Raw genomic sequence first — 21,274 nt, forward strand, 5'->3', positions numbered from 1 at the left:
CAGTGATACATCAACTCTAATAATCCGGAGGGGTCAATCCCATCTTGATCCACATACAGACTTCGTAAGTACTTGACTGTACCCAGTAGCCTTCCATCACTGCATTAAAAATTTAGATAGTTCGGCATCAAAGCACAGAAGTTGCTTGCAAGTTACTATGGTGATCTCAGATCTGAAGGATATTTATACTCATGTGTTTTACGAGCAGCTCTTGACAGCAGAACGCTCAGCAGGTGAGTCACTTGTTCCGTGACGATATATCCTTACATCTCACCTATATGTCATATCAGTATCACCACACTCCTTGGTTAAGAGGACAACCAATTCATATGGCACACAACGATCTTCACTCGATAAATGTCATCGTCCCGTAATGACGTATCATTTGATCGTGAACTTATTTAAGAACTATACGATAAATTCTCTTTTTGTCGTACACTAGCATAGTTCTAGACACTTCATCACAGTACAAGAGTTCAAAATAACTATTATTCAATAATTAATAATTCATATATAAGGATGAACTAAATCGTCATACGATTGGTTTTAAGATATAATTCCCAACACTTGGCACTTCCAAAAGTTGAGATTTCTCTTTTGGAGATTGTATATGTAAGCTCTCTGAGTTGGAAGCTTATAGACGCTTTTTTTGTTGAGATTTTCTTATGCTATTGCATTATTTTATTATTATGGATCTGTTGTATTCTTTATATCATTAATTAGTGGACTTCAGTTTGGTGTCACATGGTTTTTTCCTTCCTTGAAAAGTTTTCCACATAAAAGTTTTTATTTCTATTTGCTTGGTTGCTTGAATTTTCTGCTTCGATTGAGTTATTGGTTACCATTATAGATTGAGCTTGTGAGGTATTATTTGTGCCTTATTTAGGAGGGGAAGAGAGCACTTCCCAACACTAAAAAGGTTCAGCTTAAGTCAAGGTAGTTCAAGCTCTTCTCATTTGAGCTCGAAAACCTTTAGGCCATAGAGTTATCAAAATGAGAAAATGAGGGATTAGGGGGACAGAGAAAAGAGAAGAGGGAGAGAGCTTCTTGTTAAAAAGGATGAGGATTTTGCCCAATAAAGGGAGAGATCTCCTCGAATCCAACAAACTTTGTCCAAAAATTCAAGGAACCAGAGGGGCAAAGAAGAAGGTCAAATGTGTTGGTATTTTTGCACATTCAAACTCCTTTTTTATTGTAAAGCTTTATATTTGAAATTAAGATTTTAAGTTTCAATTGAAATTGATATGCTTTGATGAAAATTGATTGTTGTTACTAAAATAAATTGAGATAAAATTGAAACTAATTGTCTTTTTTTTTATAAGTAAAATCGAAACTAATTCTCAATTTTTGATTTTGGATATTTTTGATCTGATTTTATGTAGTTTCATATGAAACTAAATGAAGAGGCCATAAATAAATCTTTTAATCTTTTTTTGGTATCAAACATTATAGTGGAATATATTTGGCAACTTATTTAAGTACATTGATAGAGAGCATCAATTTTTTATATTTTTTTATATTTTTTTGTATTGAAAAGGAACATTGATGATAAACATATTCGTTAATAAGATGGTACTTTTGTATAAGCCCTTATTAATTATTGTTGTACTTTGTTTAGTCTAAAAGACAACTAAATACAATATATTTCATAATAAATAAAGTACTTTAAAACTACATGCTACTTAACCTCAAGGAGAAATGTTAAGGGTGCATTTGGTTAGTCATTAAAAAAATATTTTTTTATTTTTTGATTTTTAAAAAGTAAAAATTAAAAAGCAATGTTTGGTAATAGCATGAAAAGTAAAAAATAAAAATCAAAAAAATTAAAATAATTACTTTATATATAAAGCAAAAATTTTTTGCTTTCTAAAACTTGCTTCTCTATTTTTTTTTTTTTTTTACTTTCGTACATCTAAAATACCAAATTAAAAAATAAAAAATCCGAATCCTTCTCCCTCGTCGAGCTCTTTACCTCTCCACATCCTTCTCTCTTTCTTTCTGAACCTTTCTCTCTCGTCGAGCTCTTCACCTACTATCTCCAAACATTACTTTTTACTTTATAGTAATGTAATTATTAAATATATTTTTTTATTTTTTTTAATTTTACTCGATAGCAAAAATAAAAAAAATAAAAAAAATATTTATTAAAAATTAAAAATAAAAAAATATAACCAAATACACTCTAAATTTAACATATTTGTGATTGTAAAAAAGAAAAAGAAAATAAAGCAGCAAGAATACACCCTCAAGGAGAGAAAGCGTACCTCACACTCATTGAAGTTTTTTGTTCATTACTTTTATCCAGTGTGTTGAAGGTGTGAATGTTCTTTTACCTTTGCATCTGCATCCCCTCCAATGCAAGCAACCACTTCTCAATCTACTAGCAGAGAATGGTATCTATCTTTTATGATAATATCAATATGAGATTGTTGATGCTAAAAATTAAATCCAAGAAATAACCCATTGACCCTCTCAGCCGATAGGTCAATGCAATTCTTCTATCTTTTCATTTCTTTTTTACCTTCTTATTCATGAAGCATTTCGAGATGTAATGCAACTGTCTTAAACAAATTAGAACCATAAAAAAGGAAAGATATGTATTAGTATCTCTTTGTTCATTTGCCTTGTTCATGTGTATTGGTCAGTGATTGTTGCATATTGGTATGCATTCAGTGTTCATATGTTTCCTCCTTTGTGAGGGAGAAGAATTCTCTGTTAGGTTGGATGGCAAGGTGTGTATATTATTTTGCATGGGGTTTATCTCAAACCTTCGCTTCTTAATAGAGTTATAATTGGTTTTGGTAAGATATATGAAAGCAGCACTTTGTGATGGGGACTATTTTTAGGGGGAGATGTGTTTACTTGGGCCATGCATACTAACACATGGACATAAGAGTCCAAATGCATTTTTTCCCTTTCATTTGGAGGATTGTTTTCATGCTTATATTAATGTAACCATAGTTGATTATCTTATGAAAAATGGCTAAAATAGTATGAAAAGATGTTTCAAAGCAGCGCCCCACACCCCCCCCCCCCCCCCCTCTTTTTTTTATAGGGTTTGAGTAAGAATGTTATTCTGCTGCAAATTAATGGAACTGGTAGTGGAATAATCAACTGATGAAGTTCTCTATATAAGCTGACTGTATAGATCATAGTAGAATGAATTAATCATTCACAAGTTTATCTAAAATGCACAATTTTTTAGTTTACTCCATACACCTGTATGCCATCTTCATTTTCCACACAAAATTTTTATGATTTAATTATGACATAATATGACTTCATGCAGGCCCTGAAACCTGTGGTTAGCTCTCTACTTTTATTTTTGGACAACAGGTAAATAGGAAAGCTTTCTCATCCAGCAGATATAATTTCATTCGGTGCATATTACAGAAAACAAAGAAAAAAATCAAGAAACCTGTGGCTATCTACCTTCATTCTTAGACGCTCGTTGTTAGGAAAAATGATGATACTTACTCTTATCTAGAGTTGGATGATTAGATGATTTATTAGCTACTTTGTTTTTTCTTTCCATTTGTTCTAGTGCATCTATGGACCTATCCATTTTTTTTCATCAATAAATGTAGAAAAAGTAACATTTCTACTTGCTTTAACATTTGAACTTTTTGTAGGATAAATGCATAAATCGTTGACAGTTAATAAGTTGCTTATCTTAACATATTCTCAAGAAAATATCTCCCTAGCTATGATTATATAATTGAATGAGCACGAAGCCGAACTATTGTTCTAGTATTGTATGCATCTGAATTGTTAGCTGAAACTATGGTGCTTCTTTATTTCTTTTTCTTATTTGGATATCAATGATTTTTCGGAGAGGCAGTGTTCGGCCAATCTTTTGCCAATTATAAATTTTGACGTCCTTTCTGATGGCTCTATGTTGTTCACAAAACATTAGTATAATTTTAATCATTTGGTCAGTTATAAACTTAATCATGCTAATTGCTGATCCAACATATTTTGCTCTTAATGTTTAACATGAGTGGAGCTGCAATTTCAAGCTTAACATTTAAATTGGATTAACTAAATCATCATTCCTTTCTTTCTTTCTTTCTTTTTATTGATATTTTCTGATTTAACATGCAAAATTTAGAATTCAGGATGGAAGTTTTAAAACTCATCACGATGGTTTCTATAAATCTAACAGCCATTACATAATACAATTTTAGGTTTGTTATCATGATATCATTTATCATAATTGATTAACAAATTTCAAAATTATGATTTTTTAAATCTAATTATCCTTACTGTATCACAAAGATATTATGAAGTAAAGTAACGAAATCATGATATTATGAAAGTTTTGTATATAAATAATATTGAAGACAATGTGTTTTGAAGCATGTAATAATTTTTTATTCTTTAAAGTTAATGTTTCTAACACACAAATAGTTTGAGTATTAACATTAATAAATTTGAATAAGAATTGGGTGGAGTCTGCCGCACCTTCGAATTACAAAATATGATGTCTATCTCTCCTAAGAGTTCTTTTTTTGTGGACCGATATCATGAGAAAATTAGTCAACTTTCTCATAAACTAACTTTTCAATGTTTTTACGTTTCTCTAGGTAGATAAATTATTTTTTCATAGATAGTATTTATCCATAAAATAGAAAAAAAATTTATCCATCTAGAAGGTGGGTAAGTTATTTTCCCATCCACTAAAAAAATAACCTTTTTATTTCATTTCTAGTTTACCCCTAACCCCATAATAATAATATAATAATATATAATGCTATCTTATATATAATGTAATATAATATTGTTATCGAATAAAAATATTTTATAATATTAATTTAATATATGATTATAATAATATGATGTTATAGTATAATATCTTATTTTATTATTAATATCTTATGTTATTAATATAATATAATATAATATTATTTTAATATATATTAATATTATATACTATACTGTTATATATATAATTTTATTATATATAATATAATTTATTATATTATATGCATAACATATATTGGCCATATTTATGAATATATATAATATAATATTATATAATATATTTTATATAGTACATTATAATATAATATATTATATTATTATAATAATAATGTTATACAATAAAGGGTAATATGGAAAATGTGAATAGATTTTAATAACTTATCTAAAAAATTGGTAATACAAAAAAATATAGATAACAAATTTACATAAAAAAATATGAATAAATTATTTTTTATCTAAATATTATCTAAAAAATATTTATATAAAAAATATTTTTTAATTTTAATTAAAAAATAATAAGCTGCTGGTCTAAAAAAAAAATTATATTTTATACGATGCACATGGTATATATCCATAATTGTAGCTCTTGTCCTAATAGCGGTGCACCACTGTGGTGTATGACCGGCCATGGGTTTCTTTATTACTCACCCATGGACCCCTCAAGTTAAATATTGCTTCAAAAGCTCTCTTGTTCACATCTCAGCTCTTATTGTTCCTTTGATATTCTTCTCTGATGTGGGCCAAAAAGGGCAAAAAAATCTTGTAGTCATCCTTCATTCGCCGATGTTGAGTTGGAATTCGTACTGGATAATAATTGTAGTTTATTAAGGGTGATATAAACAAAGAAAACCATGCCTTTGTCGTTTGTAGCTAGGGACCATGGAAAGTGGAGCCCATAGGTTGGAGAACCTTGCTTGATGGAGGTCAAATTTTATGCTGCAGCGTGGATTGGTGACCCGGAGCAAAGAAAAGATCAAAAGTAGGATAATTTTAGGATTTCAAAGAAGCATCTATAAAAATTCATGTATTCCTCAAGCTTAATCAGGTTAATTATGCTCGAAGCAAACATGGGTAAGTGTGTTTACTTAATCTTGGAAGAAAAGATCAAGGATCATGATGTCCGGGCTGTTCCACAACCTCAAGTGGTTTCCTTGCAAATTTTTTTCACAAGCTTGGACGCTTGGTCAACATTTGTATGCATGAAAATAGTTTTAAGCTTCTTTCTAAGTTGGTATTTGCGCGCTAATATTATATTTGAGTTTTAGAGGAAAAAATTCAAAATCTGTCCTTCTAAAATCTCTTAAAGACTTTATTTTGGTTTAGTCCTACATTGAAAAAAAATAAATATATGTTTATGTTTGTTGGGTTTCTTTTTTTTGTCCATCTTTATTGGAATCTTGGATGCAAATAAATTTTGTATTACATATATACGATAATGTGACATATTTTAGATAAGTCAATTTAAAACTCTCATTTTTATTATATAGTTTAGATAAATTTAAAATTTTTTTAATTTTTTTTTTTTTTAAGAACTAACACTATTAATCTTCCAACTTGAATGGCCACGAAATAGTGAGAACGTTGATTATAATATGTAGTAAAATCCTTTTTTAATCTCTACATCTACTGTACATAGCAAAAGCTAACGGTCTAAGGCGGCCGTCAAGTCTGTCAGCTGGTCAGCAAGAGGAGGAAGTAAGATGGACATGACTTCAGGACTCCATCCTATCAACCAACATGCATTAAACGTGAACAAACCTTATATTTTTTTAATATCAAGCATTCTTTTTTTCCCCCCTTATTTTTTGATGAACTATTCTTTGCTTTTCCTGGACTCTGGGTCTGTACCATCAAGATCGATGGGCCTGGGCTGGACCTGGCCTTGGCCTAACCCTTGACCAAATGAGGCTTGTTGAACAATGGAACCCACACAATTGGATGGACATCTATACAAGAACGGTTCAGAAACGCATAGAAACCTTCTGGAGGGTACCCCAAAACGGTGGTCATCGACAGAAATCTTCACAGCACCCAATGTAGAGGAAAATCAAAACGTTATGTTCTTCTATCTTACAGAGATTCTCTTGTATTTATATTCTCAGGAAGGTGTGAATAGAGGAGTTTCCTTGTTCACTTGGCTTACTGACTCATAGCAGACGTTAGAAGCGGTAATTTCCTTCGTTCGTAATATTCTTCGTTCCTTGTAATCGAAAGGAATTCATATATTTCGGTCCAAAATTGTCTGTTGGAAGGTGTAAATTATGTGATGCCATTTGACATGTTCAATCTTATTTAAGCTTAATCCAGTGTACAACTATAAACCATGATACAAATTACATGAACATATAGTCCTGTTAATGCAGCTATAGAAACTTTTGATTTTTCTTGGAATTGTGTTGGGGGTCACGGACTATAAAGAGGACCATGGAGCCCCCAAGCATGGCCCACTTTATATTTACCCACAGATCAAGCAGCCCACAGGTTGGAAATACTGGACTGAAAGCGAGGTGCATTTGGATTATGGAATGGATTTGCGCCACTTTTCTACGTCACGGCAGAAGTCAATGACACGATCGCAGAAGGCAATCCAATTTGCGTTATGTTCTTGCCTTGGATACTAACTGAGAAGATAGGCCCACCAGATTGATTCCAGTTAAAACTATGCCTAAATCTCCACGAATCGTCTTTGGTTCATCAATAATTTTAAGTAGCATTTAATTTGCGATTGGAATCAGAATTAGAATGAAATAGAATGGAAATTAAAATAGCCATATCTCTCAAAATATTGGCTTTGTTACAGAAATCGAAATTAGAATAAAATCTGAAGATTGGATTTTGAAAGACCGGAGCAGTTTTATTTTTCTGTAGAATCAAAATGAGAATATAATTCCTCCAACCAAACAAGTGGAATGAGAGTCATTACCATTCCAATTCCAAAATCCAGCTCCTCCAACTAAAATAAATCAGAATAAAATTTATTACTATACTTTTATTTTGTCAAAGAATGTTTTCGGCGGAGATTTCTGAATAGCTGCAGGTACTTATTTGTTCCTCATCCTTAATCAGATATATTCTTATATTCTTGTCCCTATCTAGTTCCTTCGTTACGGTAAAACTATGATCAAAGCAAACAGGGCTCAACCCTGTTTGGTTAATCTTGGGATCAATTAGATGATCATGATCAAAGTGCTTGAGTTCACTATTTCCGTCTTTGCTACATCTCGCTTCATTGCTCGTGGCGCTAGGAAATCTAAACGTAACTACAAAATAATAAATAATAATATCCATTCTCAACCTCAAAACAATGACTACATCAAATAACAGCAAATGTTTGGATCAAATTATTTTCACCTACTACCTTGAAAGTTCATGGGTCGTATTTCCTTTGTCCGTTTAACAGTATATAACAGTATATAGTCTGTTCTGAGACCAACTTTACATTACACTTTGGTTAAAAAAAACCCAAAGAGACTAACAACAATTATCTTTTTCTCTACAAAAAAAAATACCACAGCTTGAATCAAACAAAAAGCCTCCATGGTGCACAATCTCTGTAATCAGTAATAATTTATTATCTTATCCATTCTGATGCATCAATATCTTGGACAATGTTACAGAAGATCTGATGGATTTGGTTGTATCAAATGCATTTACTTAAATTTTTTTCAAAAACATCCACATATGTCTCCATTTTTTGATGGAAAATACATCTATAAAAGGTGATATGTATCATCCATGGCTAATGTTCTCCCTTCACTGTATTTTTCTTTTTTTAAAGCCTTCGGACTCGAGGAAACAGGAAGGAGACCTGCTAGACCGGTGCATGCCAGTGTCTATTCAACTTTTTTTTCTTGGCAATAATTCTAGATAATAATGTCTAAAAAGCTATTCCATCCACCGATCATCAATAGCAAATTGAGATCACAAGATTAGCGGACCCTAACCTAGTCATCAGTAATTAGTTATGTGAGCTTCTCATGTGTGAGCACATATTGTAACCCGATCATATGTTCAGGTGTTCAAACAGGGATCCTTTGGACAAACCTCATGATCACCAACCACTTTTGGACGATAGCCAACGCTCTAACTGGATGCCTTGGCTCAGGATACTTCACCTAGAGTGACACAAGACCCCTTCCCTTCTTCATTTATGTGCTGACATATTAATATCTGCATACCATATTCACACAGATGAAGCCAGGCGTACCCACCGTATCAACAGGTGCACACAAGGTTATAAACTAATGCTTAGATAAAGCAATGCTCTGGAGCTTAACTCAATCCACCACTATTTGCCATTCCACATTGCACACAGATTGGATGATCTGATGGATGTTCCATCACCTTTTCCAATCATGCAAAATAGTTGATATGCAATTGCACCTCTCCAGGCCATACTTCCTGGTCATGTTCTGTGAGGACCACTGCAACTATCTGATCAGAAGCAGCCAGGGAAGACAGCAACAAAAAAAATGCAGCAAATAAAAAGAAGATGCAATTCAAGATGCTATATAGTTGAGGAAAAGAAGCAGCCCAGCCTTATTTGCAGCAGAAATGAAGGTTTGCCACCTTCAATCATTTTGTTAGCATAATTTCGATGTATGAAGAGTCCTTTTTTATTGCAGAAGGAAAAAAATATACAAAGTCCCTTCCCAAATTGTCAACATTAAAGCACATTATAGTTGAGAACTAGAGAACAGTCGCATCCTTCTCTAGCATCAGATTTGCAGTTTTATCAAGTCTAACAAGCTCACTGAAGCATCATGAGGATTTGTCAAAATCATAGTAGAAGCCCATATCATGGTTAGATATCACCTAATTTACCTGGTCCGCATGGTGTGCAACTGCTTCCCTAACATAGATAGGGATTTGATGTTCTGTGGGCAAGAAGAAGTTAAAACCCTGAATTAACTCCGGGTGGCCAGAAAATAAATGTTTGACCCTTGTTGCCACGGTAGCAGTGTCTATCCTGCAATGATAAGATCACAGTGGAATTCAGATGAGAAGAGATTAGAAGATTCAATAGTGTACATGCTAATATAGTAGTAATAACAGGAAACTAAGATGTAGACCTGTGGCTTCTAAATTCCTTCATTATGTCAAGGAATGTTTCATATTTAGCAGGTTCATCATAGAAGGCATCCTTCACAAGCTGCAAATAGTTCAGCGCATCATCTGTGGTTGCACGGATGTTGATATTATTAGCAGCTGAAGTATGACTTGTTGAACATGCTTTTTCCGACCTTTGTCATCAACCAACAAACCAATAAAAAGAATTAAGAACATATTTCCAATATATTTTATGAACCATATAAAGTGTCACAACAGAAGAAGCATCCATGGAAAATGTTGCAGAACCATGAAAAGTTATTCTCACACTTTACAAGCATTTCCTAATTTAGCTATTTATATGCAACTAAGAGTTGCTGAAGCTCCTAACTTCCTATTAAGAGATTCATATCAATCCTAATAAAAACAGATACATATATAATATCTTTTTAGAAGCATTTGCTATCGTCAACATTTTTAGGTACTTCTATTGTAATGCGCAAGTCTTAGAATCCAACACATGATGCTGGCCGAGGTCTTTTGCAGGAGGCTGATTTCTTTAAATAAGATGAGATCAGTGAACTCTACAACCCTTGAATATGTGCATTTGTGTTTGTGTCTCTGCGCGCGTGCGAGAGAGAGAGAGGGAGAGAGAGAGAGAGAGAGAATATGCATTACCTTCCAGCAGCGTAATATTTCTAATAATTTATTGTTATGAGTTACAGCAATCTATGCTTCTTGTCACATGCATTGAATGTGCCAGGAATGTGCCAAATTCTATTAGGAATGGTGCTATTTTTTAAGAGCAAACTTCAATTCAGGGCTTGAAACATGATATCAGCATTGTTCTACGAAAGCCATCCATGCACTCTTAAATGCTATCACACCTAAAGGAAGATAATTTCTTAATGCATGGGCTTACACAAATTTAATGTAGAATCTGAATTTGCACAGAAACTTTAAAGCAAAGTTGCATGTTCTAATGTCTTTCTTTTCTGTTCAGGATTCAAAAGTTTCCTTCTGAAGAATCTTGGAATTTTGGTTGGTAAGTATCAGTGACTTACTGGAATTTTGGTTGGAACCTTTGTTTTCATCTTTGCACCATGTACCGGGGTGGAACTTGAGTTGGTTAATCCAAACAAACTTATAGTTCGGATTGGGTTAATCCAATACATGGCTTACTTTAGTTTGGTATTATAAAAGATGAAATACTTATTCCAGTTTGGTTAACACTAGATTGACAACTTGGACAACCATAAACTAGTCCATATTAAGTGCTCCTACTAACTCTAATCCATCTATAAATAGAACCTTGTTTAGTATTCATGATGGAGCTTTTTAACCCATACCAAGCTGGATCTCTCTCAAATCAACCCAAACCAACCCAGTCCACTAGAATCCAAGCAAGACTTTTATCTTGGCAAAGATATTGCACTCTGCAATATAAAAATATATTAAATCTCATCTTTTTTATCTCAGACCAATATAAATCAATATATATTAAGGTGTTGATCAATATGATATCACACATGGCAATCAAGTTTCCTTGATTTGTTGCGTTCTCAATCTTAACTAAGATCTTTAATTAGCAAATGTTGAAATAGTTTATAGGAGTTTCTTTGTTATTTGTCTATTATATTTATATTTTAGGTAATTAAAAACTGCTGAAGCTTCTAACTTTCCATTAAGAAGACTCATATAATCCCCCCTTTCAAGGAAAAAAAAAGAATTATATTTAATCTTTTCCTACAAGAATTTCCCAGCATCAATGTTTTCAGGTATCTCTACCTTCTTATGTAAGGCAAAAGCCTCTAAATTCAGCAAGCAAGCATGATCTTTGATGTCTTTCGCACAAGGCCAGCTTCCTTCAGTAATATGAAATATGATGAGCCCCACATCTCTTCTCTAAGCGAGAATGATGTGCTTGATGTCCAAACTCCAACAACATGTTTCTAAAGGTTTCCAAAAGCTTATATCTAGTTTATGAGACCTTCCCCAAGAAATTACAGCTATTATTTAATGGCCGGTCCCTCTATTGACCAGACTACATCTTTTAGTCTCTGTTGACTGGGATTTTAACACCTGCCCCAAGTTTCAACTCCCACTCCCTAGTTGTTGTACAGGAATACTCTAATGTGTGCATAGTTACAAATAGCTATGTGCACACAGATATGTGTGTATAGAGATAGTATTACTGCATGCAAGGACAATATAACTATATAGAAGAACTATTATAAGTGTGTGCAGGAGTAAAAAATTAAATGCTAATGATCAAGGGACCGAATGTTAAAGTCCAGTAAAAGAAAAGACCGAGTGTTAAGTTCCATTACCTTTTTTCAGGAACAACAAAGGAAGTGAGACAAATTCTCCAGTTTGATTAATCAAAGAATGGCATATTTACATAGGTGGCAATAGTTACAAAGATGCAAGAATTTGCAGATGAAGAAAGGAATGAAAGGAGAAGTAAAAGCAAACTAGGAATCTCCAAGGGCCACAAGCAGTTAGTGGGAACCACACAAAGTCCAGGGGAACAGGGAACTCTAGCATTTTTCACAATTATCAACTAACTTGATTGAGTATAAATTCTTTCCAAAGTTGAAAAGTATGCAGAGTTTTTGTGGAAGGACAGTGTTGATTGAAGCTTTTCTTCCCAGAAAAAATTGCACATTTCGTTCATGCCAATCTGGCCAAAAAGTGCCAAAAGAAGCTGATCTCAAGCTCTTCTTTATGATGATCGGATCTTTTGCGCCTATAGGTAGTCCAAAAAACATGTAGATTTGAATGCCATCTCTTTTGCTCGAGACATAATTTTAATGATGGCCAAATATTCATTGTGAACATGCATTTAATGAACACGCGAGTAGTTGTTTTCACAGTTGATCCACATAATGGACATCCCAAACTCACCATCCAACCCTCCTTCGCAAGGATCTCCCCTATTTATGAACTATTTTTCAATACAAACCATGAACAGATTCCAAATTCTATGCATTTCTTTTTTTTCATACATGTTCCTATGCACTCTTGAATGGAATCAAACCCAAGGTGAAATGATTGCCTTTCATGGGCTGATATGATAGTCATGATGAGGCATCATACTTGAGGGAAAATGATTGCCATGCATGGGCTCATGTCGTAATCTTGACGAGGCATCTTTTGTTGTATGTTTGGACTTTGCACAGAAACTTTCTGACTGTTTACCTGTTCTAATGATCTTTCCATCTTCCAAGGCCAACACCCAAAAGTTTCATTCAAAAAAAGATTTTATGTTATCACCGAGCTTACTCTTTGTTTTATCATTTCACCAATCCCACGGTTGCAATATGAGTCGAGCTAACTTAAACGATGCATTCTCTCCTTTTTATTTTTTCAAGGAAATGAGAGAAATGGAGAACTCACCACACTTCACTGAGACAACGAAAGCAGTTACGGTCAAAACAAACACCAACCTTCCATCCAGAGAATGTCCCCGCAAACTGTTCAACTAAGTAAAAATAAAATTAAAAAAAAAAAAAAACAAGACAAGCACAAGATGAAACCCTAATTCAAGTTGTAAACCCAAAAGCTAATATATATCTTATTAGAGTTGGGCTTGCGTCGTAAACCCTAATTCAAGCTGGGTCTCATATAGGCTGATAACTTGAACAACTCGATCCATTTCGAATCCGTTCTAAATTTCGATCACAGTCACAGAGCTCCCATCTCGATCCAACCTGAAGCAGGCCATGCTAAGCCCTCCTGCCAAACCTCAACCACATTTCTACAAGGGAACAGTGCAAACCAAACCCTTTCCCTCTCCTATAGAGCTTCGAACCGATGCCAACTTTACCACACAAACCAAAAAAAAAGAAAAAAAAAGAAAAAAAAGAGAGAAGAAAAACCATGCCAACTTTTCGATCTTCGCTCAATCAACCCAAACCAAGCTAATCCAATGGAATCCAAGCAAGAATTCGATCTTGTATACAAATATCAGTCCTTTATCCAGACTATGCATTTGTTTAGACATATATCAGCTGAGATTTTTGAATCTATCTTTTTCCATCTCAACTAGGGTTTTTTTATTATCACATAATGAAATTTTTGACCAGAAAATGGTGGTCAATCCAGATTTTACTGTATCGGTTAACATGGATCTCATAAAATCTCGATTATTTTAAACAACCCAAAAATTTTCCGCCTACAAGTCAACCTGGACAGCGGATCGAGACGACCCACCACCATCTCAGCTTACCAGTACATCGTGCCAGTATCATCTCAGGTTTGAAAAAGTAGCGGTCTATCGGACGGTCCTAAACGTATCATCTCAACATCAACACGACTAAAAATCATAAACAAATCAAGAACAATAAAAAATAACTTAAAAATAACAAATAACGCAGAAAGAGAGAGAGGGTCATACGTCTTGGTTGATGAACAGATAGGCATCGCTTCTTTGGCAATGGATCCCCAGCTTAGCTGCCTGATGAAAATGAGAGGGTAGGATTTACAGTGCTATCTGTTTCTCTCTCTAGGGTTTATATGGCAGTAGAAGAAAGGAAGAAGAAGGAAGTCATAGCCCCGGGTTTCATCCGAAATGGAAGGCTTTGAAAGGTTTCCGAAAATATACTTACAATTCCACTCGTTGCGTGACATGCGTGCGGAGATCCGTTGTCAGGGATTGATTTTCGAAACAAAAATATCTCCCCGTCCTCCCCAGCAGCTCCCCTGTTGGGACGTGGGGTTTGCCATGTGGGCCCATTCCAACTTAATTTTTGGCCGCCCTCCATTTGTGTTGCACGTGTGATACATGTGAGAGAGAGCCGTTATCTCATATTTCTCTAACATATATTTTGTCGTCGTCAGCAGAAGAAAATAAAATCTTAATTGCGACGTAATCTTAATTCTTGCATGAAAGTTTAATCAATTGATTTCTAAATTTATCGGGAATTCACCAACTTTCATCCTTTAAAATCTCGTTAGTTTCAAATCTTCTCAAATTAATGACAGAATATAGATTATATCATTGACTGGAAACAAATTTTACATTGACATATTTTGTACACGGTTGAAGAAAAGTTCTCTCATCCTTAATTAACCAAACTTAATCTGTCATTCATTATGATCTTACCTCAGAAAACAACTAGCCCTGTATGAACGAAAGTTTCCTGGCTGAGATCAAGTCAGACCACCAAAAGCTTGAGTTACCATCCTGAGTCCTTAATTAAAAATTTCAAGCTACAACCACACCAAATCCCAAAAAAAACCAATCTGAGGATGTACAAGCATTGTATTTAAGTTACGTTTGGTACACCGCTAAGCAATCTTGAAAGATAATCTGGATTACTTTCAAGATAGATTACTATCATTAAGTTACCAATAATATTGATTACTATTGTTGATGCAAAAATTTATCCCGGACAGAAAGCACTGGAGCAAGACAGTGTTTTATGGGTCGACGATGACCGGACCTGCAAGAAAAATCTCTGTCGAAAATGGCTTCGGTGGGGACCCTCCAATGTTCAAGTTAGATTCATGCGCAACAGGTGGGAAAGAACATTTACGAGAGAGATAGGAGGCATACCTTTTTAGGATCTTTTATTTACTTTTTTATATATGGAATGCTGGAGTCGTGAGAGAGTATAGGTTGTCCGAGATATTTTGTCCCATTAAATATCTTCGAGAGCTATACCTAGCAATATTACCTCATGGCATGTGGGGAGACGTCTATATGTATGACATGGGCAGGCAGGCAGCTATTGAAAGGTATGGAAAGCTTGCTTAGCTCATGATCATCGACACTTATTAGGAGGGTGATGTAACGGGTCATAAAATGGCCTTCCATGGTCATTATGATAAGTTGTCAGTAGGTGCCTTGGCACCATCGAAGAGGGATCAGCAAATGAGAATAGGACCTCGGGCTATCCATAAGCAACTTCGGTCTAAGCACTTTCTCTTTTGGCTGCCATCTTGTCTCTCTCCATTGCTCCTTATCTTTTATTCTCATTGTTCTATTGCGATGTCCATGAGGAAAAGGAATAGATGAGAAAAAGACAGTCAATGCCTCTGACAAATCCAAATGTCTCGAGGGCACATATTTAAACATGTGCGTAACGGACAGTACAATTTGAAGATCCAATCCCATATCTTTGACCGATACGAACATATCTCCCATAGAAGGTTCACTTCTCTCAAAATATTTTATTATATTCACTGGTGTGTCATACAATTAGTAATAAGAATCGACCAATGATCCTCAAGGAAGAAGCTTGAATAGATGGGGAAGAAGCATGGGGGCGTCAGAGATTCTCCCCATTCATTGCATGTTCTTGAAATTCATGCATGGCATTTAGACCTTAAATATGGTGTGTTATTGCTTCGTGGCATGTGTAGTGGGGACACACCCATCAATTACATGGATGGACAACCAAAGAGCTGAGGGGCAGAAGGTTCGGCTTCTTTGGTACCTCTTCTGCCTTGTGTCTTCAGTATGACCGAGGTACCACCCCCAACATTAGCCACCCCACTCCTGAGTCCAAGTATAACTGTGTCGGATGAAGGGAGTACCATTGATTTGCCGAGGATATGCCAAGATCATCCTTCCACTTTGGATTTTGAAGGCTTTGCCAACAGTTTTAGTATTACCTCAGTCTTTCTCTTAGGCATTCCTATGGAATATCTAGTCGACGAACTTCCAGGCCAGAAGAATAGAATAGAAAAAAAAAAGAAATGGCATCTGTCCTGCTCTCTCTATATGAAAATCTTGGAGGATTCGCAGAAGATACTGCTCTCAAGATTTTAGATGCCTCCAATGAACAGACGGAGCTTGATGCAAGCCGAAATCGGCCCCACCGGCGCTTGTGCATGCAATGAGATTTCGGTCTATTACATATATTATACGATGCAGTCTTCGAATAGCTGCTGTGGCTCTTGCAGCATAAATATACTGCTTTGACATGATTACTCTTGAGAATAAGTTCAACATGCTGACTTATCCATTGCAAGGAACAGTTGGGATTAATGTTGGTTATGGCTCGATGGCTGTTGTTCCAAAATAGTTAGCTTATACTTCCAATAATGCACTATTGTTAAATACGGTGCATCCTGAGATCGACTGGAAGGAGGGATCTGGCACAATTCAGGATCGAAATTAGGTGCGATTAAGGATGCCACCCTAGTACTAGCAGGGACACATGTGGGGGTTCCGCCAGTCTGCACTATTGGATTTCACAACATCGAGGAAGTAGGTGTTGAGCAGGTTAATGGATCAGGCGGAGGAAAACAGGAGGTCCTTCGACCATGCAGGAGGCCCGTGAGGAACATTGGACGCATGGGAGAAGATTGACCACATGGAGAGATCGACACTGCGAGGAAATCAGTGCCGTAGGGATGGCTTCAATGTCGAGATGGGACTTTAGCTCTAATGGGCAAGCTTTGACTTCACCTGGGATCGGTCCACAGATGACGCCATCAGGGGCTGTTGGGTATAAAATAATCCCAGCCGAAGGTTGTAAGAGGCCAACCCTCCCAGGACTCTTCCGACTTCCGACCTTGTGCGGCATCTTTCTGAACTCCTCCGACCATTCGAGCTTCCACAGTACCGTCCGGACTCCTCCAGCAGTGGACCTTCCACGATGTCCTTCAGATTCCTCCAATGGATGAACTCCTATCGTACCCTCCAGACTTCTCCAATAATGAGCTCCTTCAGTCGTCTATCGGACTGCTCCAAATACTCTCTAAGCTTCACTATCAGTCGATTTTCTACAGTGATCGATTACTCTCCGAATCTCTTTCGGACTTCCTCCTATCATGATCAACTTTACTCCGAGCTTCTTTCGGACTTCGTCAATGTCCGGACTTCTCCAGCAGCAGGACCTCTACAGTAACCAGACTCCATCCAAATTTTTACAGTGGTCGACCACCTTCCGAATTTCACCCGGGCTTCTACAGTAAGCGAATTCCGTCTGAGCTTCTACAATAGGATTGGATTCCAAACGAACTTCTACAACGGACGGGCTCCATCTCAGTTACAACTGAGTAGTGCTGGACACTGAGGAAGGAGTTTGAATCTTCTATGGTCTCCACTATTATGACCTCCCAGTGATCAGCTCATGTGGTGGTGATCATGGACCACAAGACAGGAAAGAAGCCATTGCATGGTCTTTGTTGGGATATACCGACTGACCCCCGTACGCCGACTTATCCTCGGACTGATCCGATCGACGTCCGACTCTACCTACCGGACAGACAGACGACTCCAACAATGACTGCCGATAATATCCGACCGAAGGTCTGTCGGCCAAACAGATCAATACTATTTTCGATCGGTCAAACGGCCGAACCCATATCACCGACTCACTGTCGGGGGTGGCAGCCGACGTCCGACTTTCATAAGGCACCAGATTAGCCGACGGTATTTTTGAGTCATCACCCAACGTCTCGGCAGTCGAATACCGATATATAGTCGGCCAGCCCGTCCAAACATCGTACAATCGCTATGGGCTGTTGACCTGTCAAGGACATGCTGTGCGACCATCCTGGGACATTGTCCTGCCAAGGATATGGGTTAATTCTGATGACCTGACAATCCATATCGATTTGACAGCCCTCGACTATTTGACAACTCTCCAGTTATCTGCACCATTAATGGCGAGATCATACCGCATTCTACTATAAAACGGGGTAAGGCAACAGTTTCTGGATATTTTTTTCAAGTTTTTCAAAATTTTCTCAAGCTTTCTCAAACTCTGCTAAAATCCCATTCGAGTGCTCCATTTCTGTTGAAGCAGAGTACTAACTTGAGCGTTGGAGGGTCTTGTCGGAGCACCCCGAACTCTGGTTTAGACTTTTCTTGTAGGTCCCGGCGGCGGCCGTGATCCCCTCGACTCTAGCTTCTCCGACATCGATGGAATTCTGCACCAACAGAATTGGCGCTAGAGGAAGGGCTGTGTCTTCGCAGGACCCTTATTTTTAAAGGAGTACTCAACGGGACTGTCTCCGATCATCTTCTTCGACATCTTCTTCTTCTTCTCCGGTCAGATCCCAACCTGATGCCTCTCCGAAAGGCATCCACCAGGCGATTTACGGCCTCCATGGCTAGATCTCAGCAAGATCCACCAGCTCCGGCCTCGTCTCCAATTTTTCAGGCTCCTCCCCCTTCGACAACAGCAGTCGGCATGGAACAGTTCGACCTGCTAGTTCAGCAAGTCAGGGGCCTCACCGAAATGGTGCAGGCCATGCAGCAGTAGCAGCAGCAGCCGCAGGCATCTGTGCGGCTGGAAAGAGCATCGTCGGAGTTCAGAAGTCGGAGATCGAATGGCTCACTTGGGCCAGTCACTTTGTATCCCCCGGAAAGGGGAAGCGGAGGGCGGAGAGCCCTCTGTCTGATCACGATTCCGCCCCCGGAGGGTCTCTATCTCCGTTTCACCAGAAGACCCTCGAGATTTGCGATCGAGAGGATCTCTTGGATCAAAAGTTTCAAGAGATGAACCAATGGATCGAAGAGCTCCGTCATGCTCCCCCTGCTTACGGTGAGGATATCTGTACTGACCCTCTTTTTTCTCAAAGAATTATGCAGGAACCGATCCCGTCGAACTTCGAGCTCTCCCAATTTGAGAGCTACGACGGGACCTCGGATCTGGTTGACCATCTGGAGATCTTTCGGACAATGATGCTGCTCCATGACGCACCAGACGCCATCCTGTGCTGAGCTTTTCCATCTACCTTGAAGGAAGCAGTAAGAAATTGGTACTCGATATTGAAACCATGTACTATCTTCTCCTTTGATTAAATGAGCCACCAGTTTGTGACTCATTTCGCCAGCAGTCGACATCCCCGGAGAAGTTCGGAGTCCCTCATCAACATCAAACAAAAAGAAGGAGAATCCATCCGAACTTATATGAACCGTTTTAACGCCGCCGCGTTGGAGGTCCGAAACTTGGACCAATCAGTTGCAATGGCCGCCCTGAAGAGCGGTCTTCAAAAGAATGACCTTCTGTTTCTCTGAAAAAGAAGTATCCCAGGGACTTCGCTGATTTGCTGGTTCGGGCCGAAGGATATGCCCGAGCAGAGGAAGCCTTCAAGCTGAAGGACGAGGAGGCCGCGAAGGAGCGACAGACGGGTGACTCCGGCAAGCCTGTGGCTGAAAAAGGGCCGAGTGAAGCTCCACCGCATTCTCGAACTCTCCTCCGGACACAAGCGTGTCTGAACTCCCCCCCAAGCTCGTAGGCAGAAAAGCCCGAACCGCAGAGTTCGACGGAGCTCTCCCCCAAGAAGATTCTACAGCTACGTCCCTCTCAATGCTCCAAAAACTCAAGTCCTGATGGAGATCGAGGGAGCGAAATATCTGCGACGGCCTCCACCTCTGAAGGCAAAGGGCCGCGATCGGAGAAAATACTGCCGATTCCATCGGGGCTACGGTCACAACACCGAATAATGCATCCAACTCAATGATGAAATAGAGGCCTTCATACGACGAGGGTATCTCAGAAAGTACTGAAGGGGACCCGCCGACTCGGCCCCTTCCCGACCGATGACCCCAACCGACTGAAGAGACGGCGAACAATCAGCCTACTGCGGGAGTCATCAACATGATCTCCAGACGACTGGACCGAGGGACGGCTATTCTCCGAACTGGAAGGGACCTTACAAGATAGCGGACACCTATAGGCCGGGCGCCTACCGACTTGAGACCCTGGAAGGGATGATTATTTTTTGGATTTGGAATGCCGACAAATTGAAATTGTACCATCAGTGAATTCTGTATGCCCGCTCGGAATACAACTCAATTTCAAAACTCCAGAGTCTACAAAATTCGATCCTTGCCAGAAGTACGAGCCCCGACACCCCGACTGGGGCCTAACATCTCGATCGTCGAATCTACGGCTCGATCGTCGATCATCGAACCTACGGCTCGATCGCTGAATCTATGTCTCAATCGCTGAATCTACAGCTCGATCGCCGATCGCCGAACCTACGGCTCGATCGCCAAATCTATGTCTCGATCGTCGAATCTATGGCTCCATCGCCGAACCGACGGCTCCATCGTCGAACCGACGGCTCGATCGCCGAACCAATAGCCCGATCATCGAACCAATGGCTCGATCGCTGAACCGACGGCTCGATCGCCGAACCGACGGATCGTTCGATTATTAAGAGATCGGGCGGGGGGAGAGGCCCTCGCAACGGCCCTTATGCACCCCCACAGCCATGTTAGGAATATAAGAAAAACCTCATCCTAATATGAGCAAAGTCGAAGATTCGATTATTAAGAGACCGAATGGAGGGAGAGGCCTTCGCAATAGCTCTTATGCACCCCCACAGCCATGTTAGGAACAGGAGGAGAACCTCGTCCTAATATGAGCAAAGTCGAAGATCCGATTATTTAGAGACCGGATGGGGGGAGAGACCCTCGCAATGGTCCTTATGTGCCTCCACAACCATATTAGGAACAGGAGGAGAACCTCATCCTAACATGAGCGAAGTC

General features: G+C 38.1%; 1 protein-coding gene across 2 annotated transcripts; it reads right to left on the reverse strand.

Annotated features, from left to right (window-relative positions):
• Positions 1–9,364: 9,364 nt before the first annotated feature.
• Positions 9,365–14,409, reverse strand: LOC105056321 (paired amphipathic helix protein Sin3-like 3). 2 transcript variants are annotated; one of them, XM_073247547.1, is made up of 4 exons: positions 14,213–14,409; positions 13,213–13,289; positions 9,837–9,939; positions 9,365–9,733 (listed from the first exon to the last, which is right to left on the reverse strand). In XM_073247547.1, exons 1-4 carry the CDS (start codon positions 14,236–14,238, stop codon positions 9,580–9,582), a joined length of 360 nt encoding a protein of 119 aa, XP_073103648.1. In that variant the 5' UTR covers positions 14,239–14,409; the 3' UTR covers positions 9,365–9,579. The 2 variants fall into 2 exon arrangements, with proteins under 2 accessions (XP_073103648.1, XP_010936782.1); XM_010938480.4 differs by lacking the exon at positions 13,213–13,289 and having other exon boundaries at positions 9,837–10,007; positions 14,213–14,393.
• Between the last annotated feature and the right edge of the window lie 6,865 nt (positions 14,410–21,274).

This window comes from Elaeis guineensis, chromosome 13 (assembly GCF_000442705.2).
Source record: "Elaeis guineensis isolate ETL-2024a chromosome 13, EG11, whole genome shotgun sequence".
NCBI classification, from domain to species: domain Eukaryota; kingdom Viridiplantae; phylum Streptophyta; class Magnoliopsida; order Arecales; family Arecaceae; genus Elaeis; species Elaeis guineensis.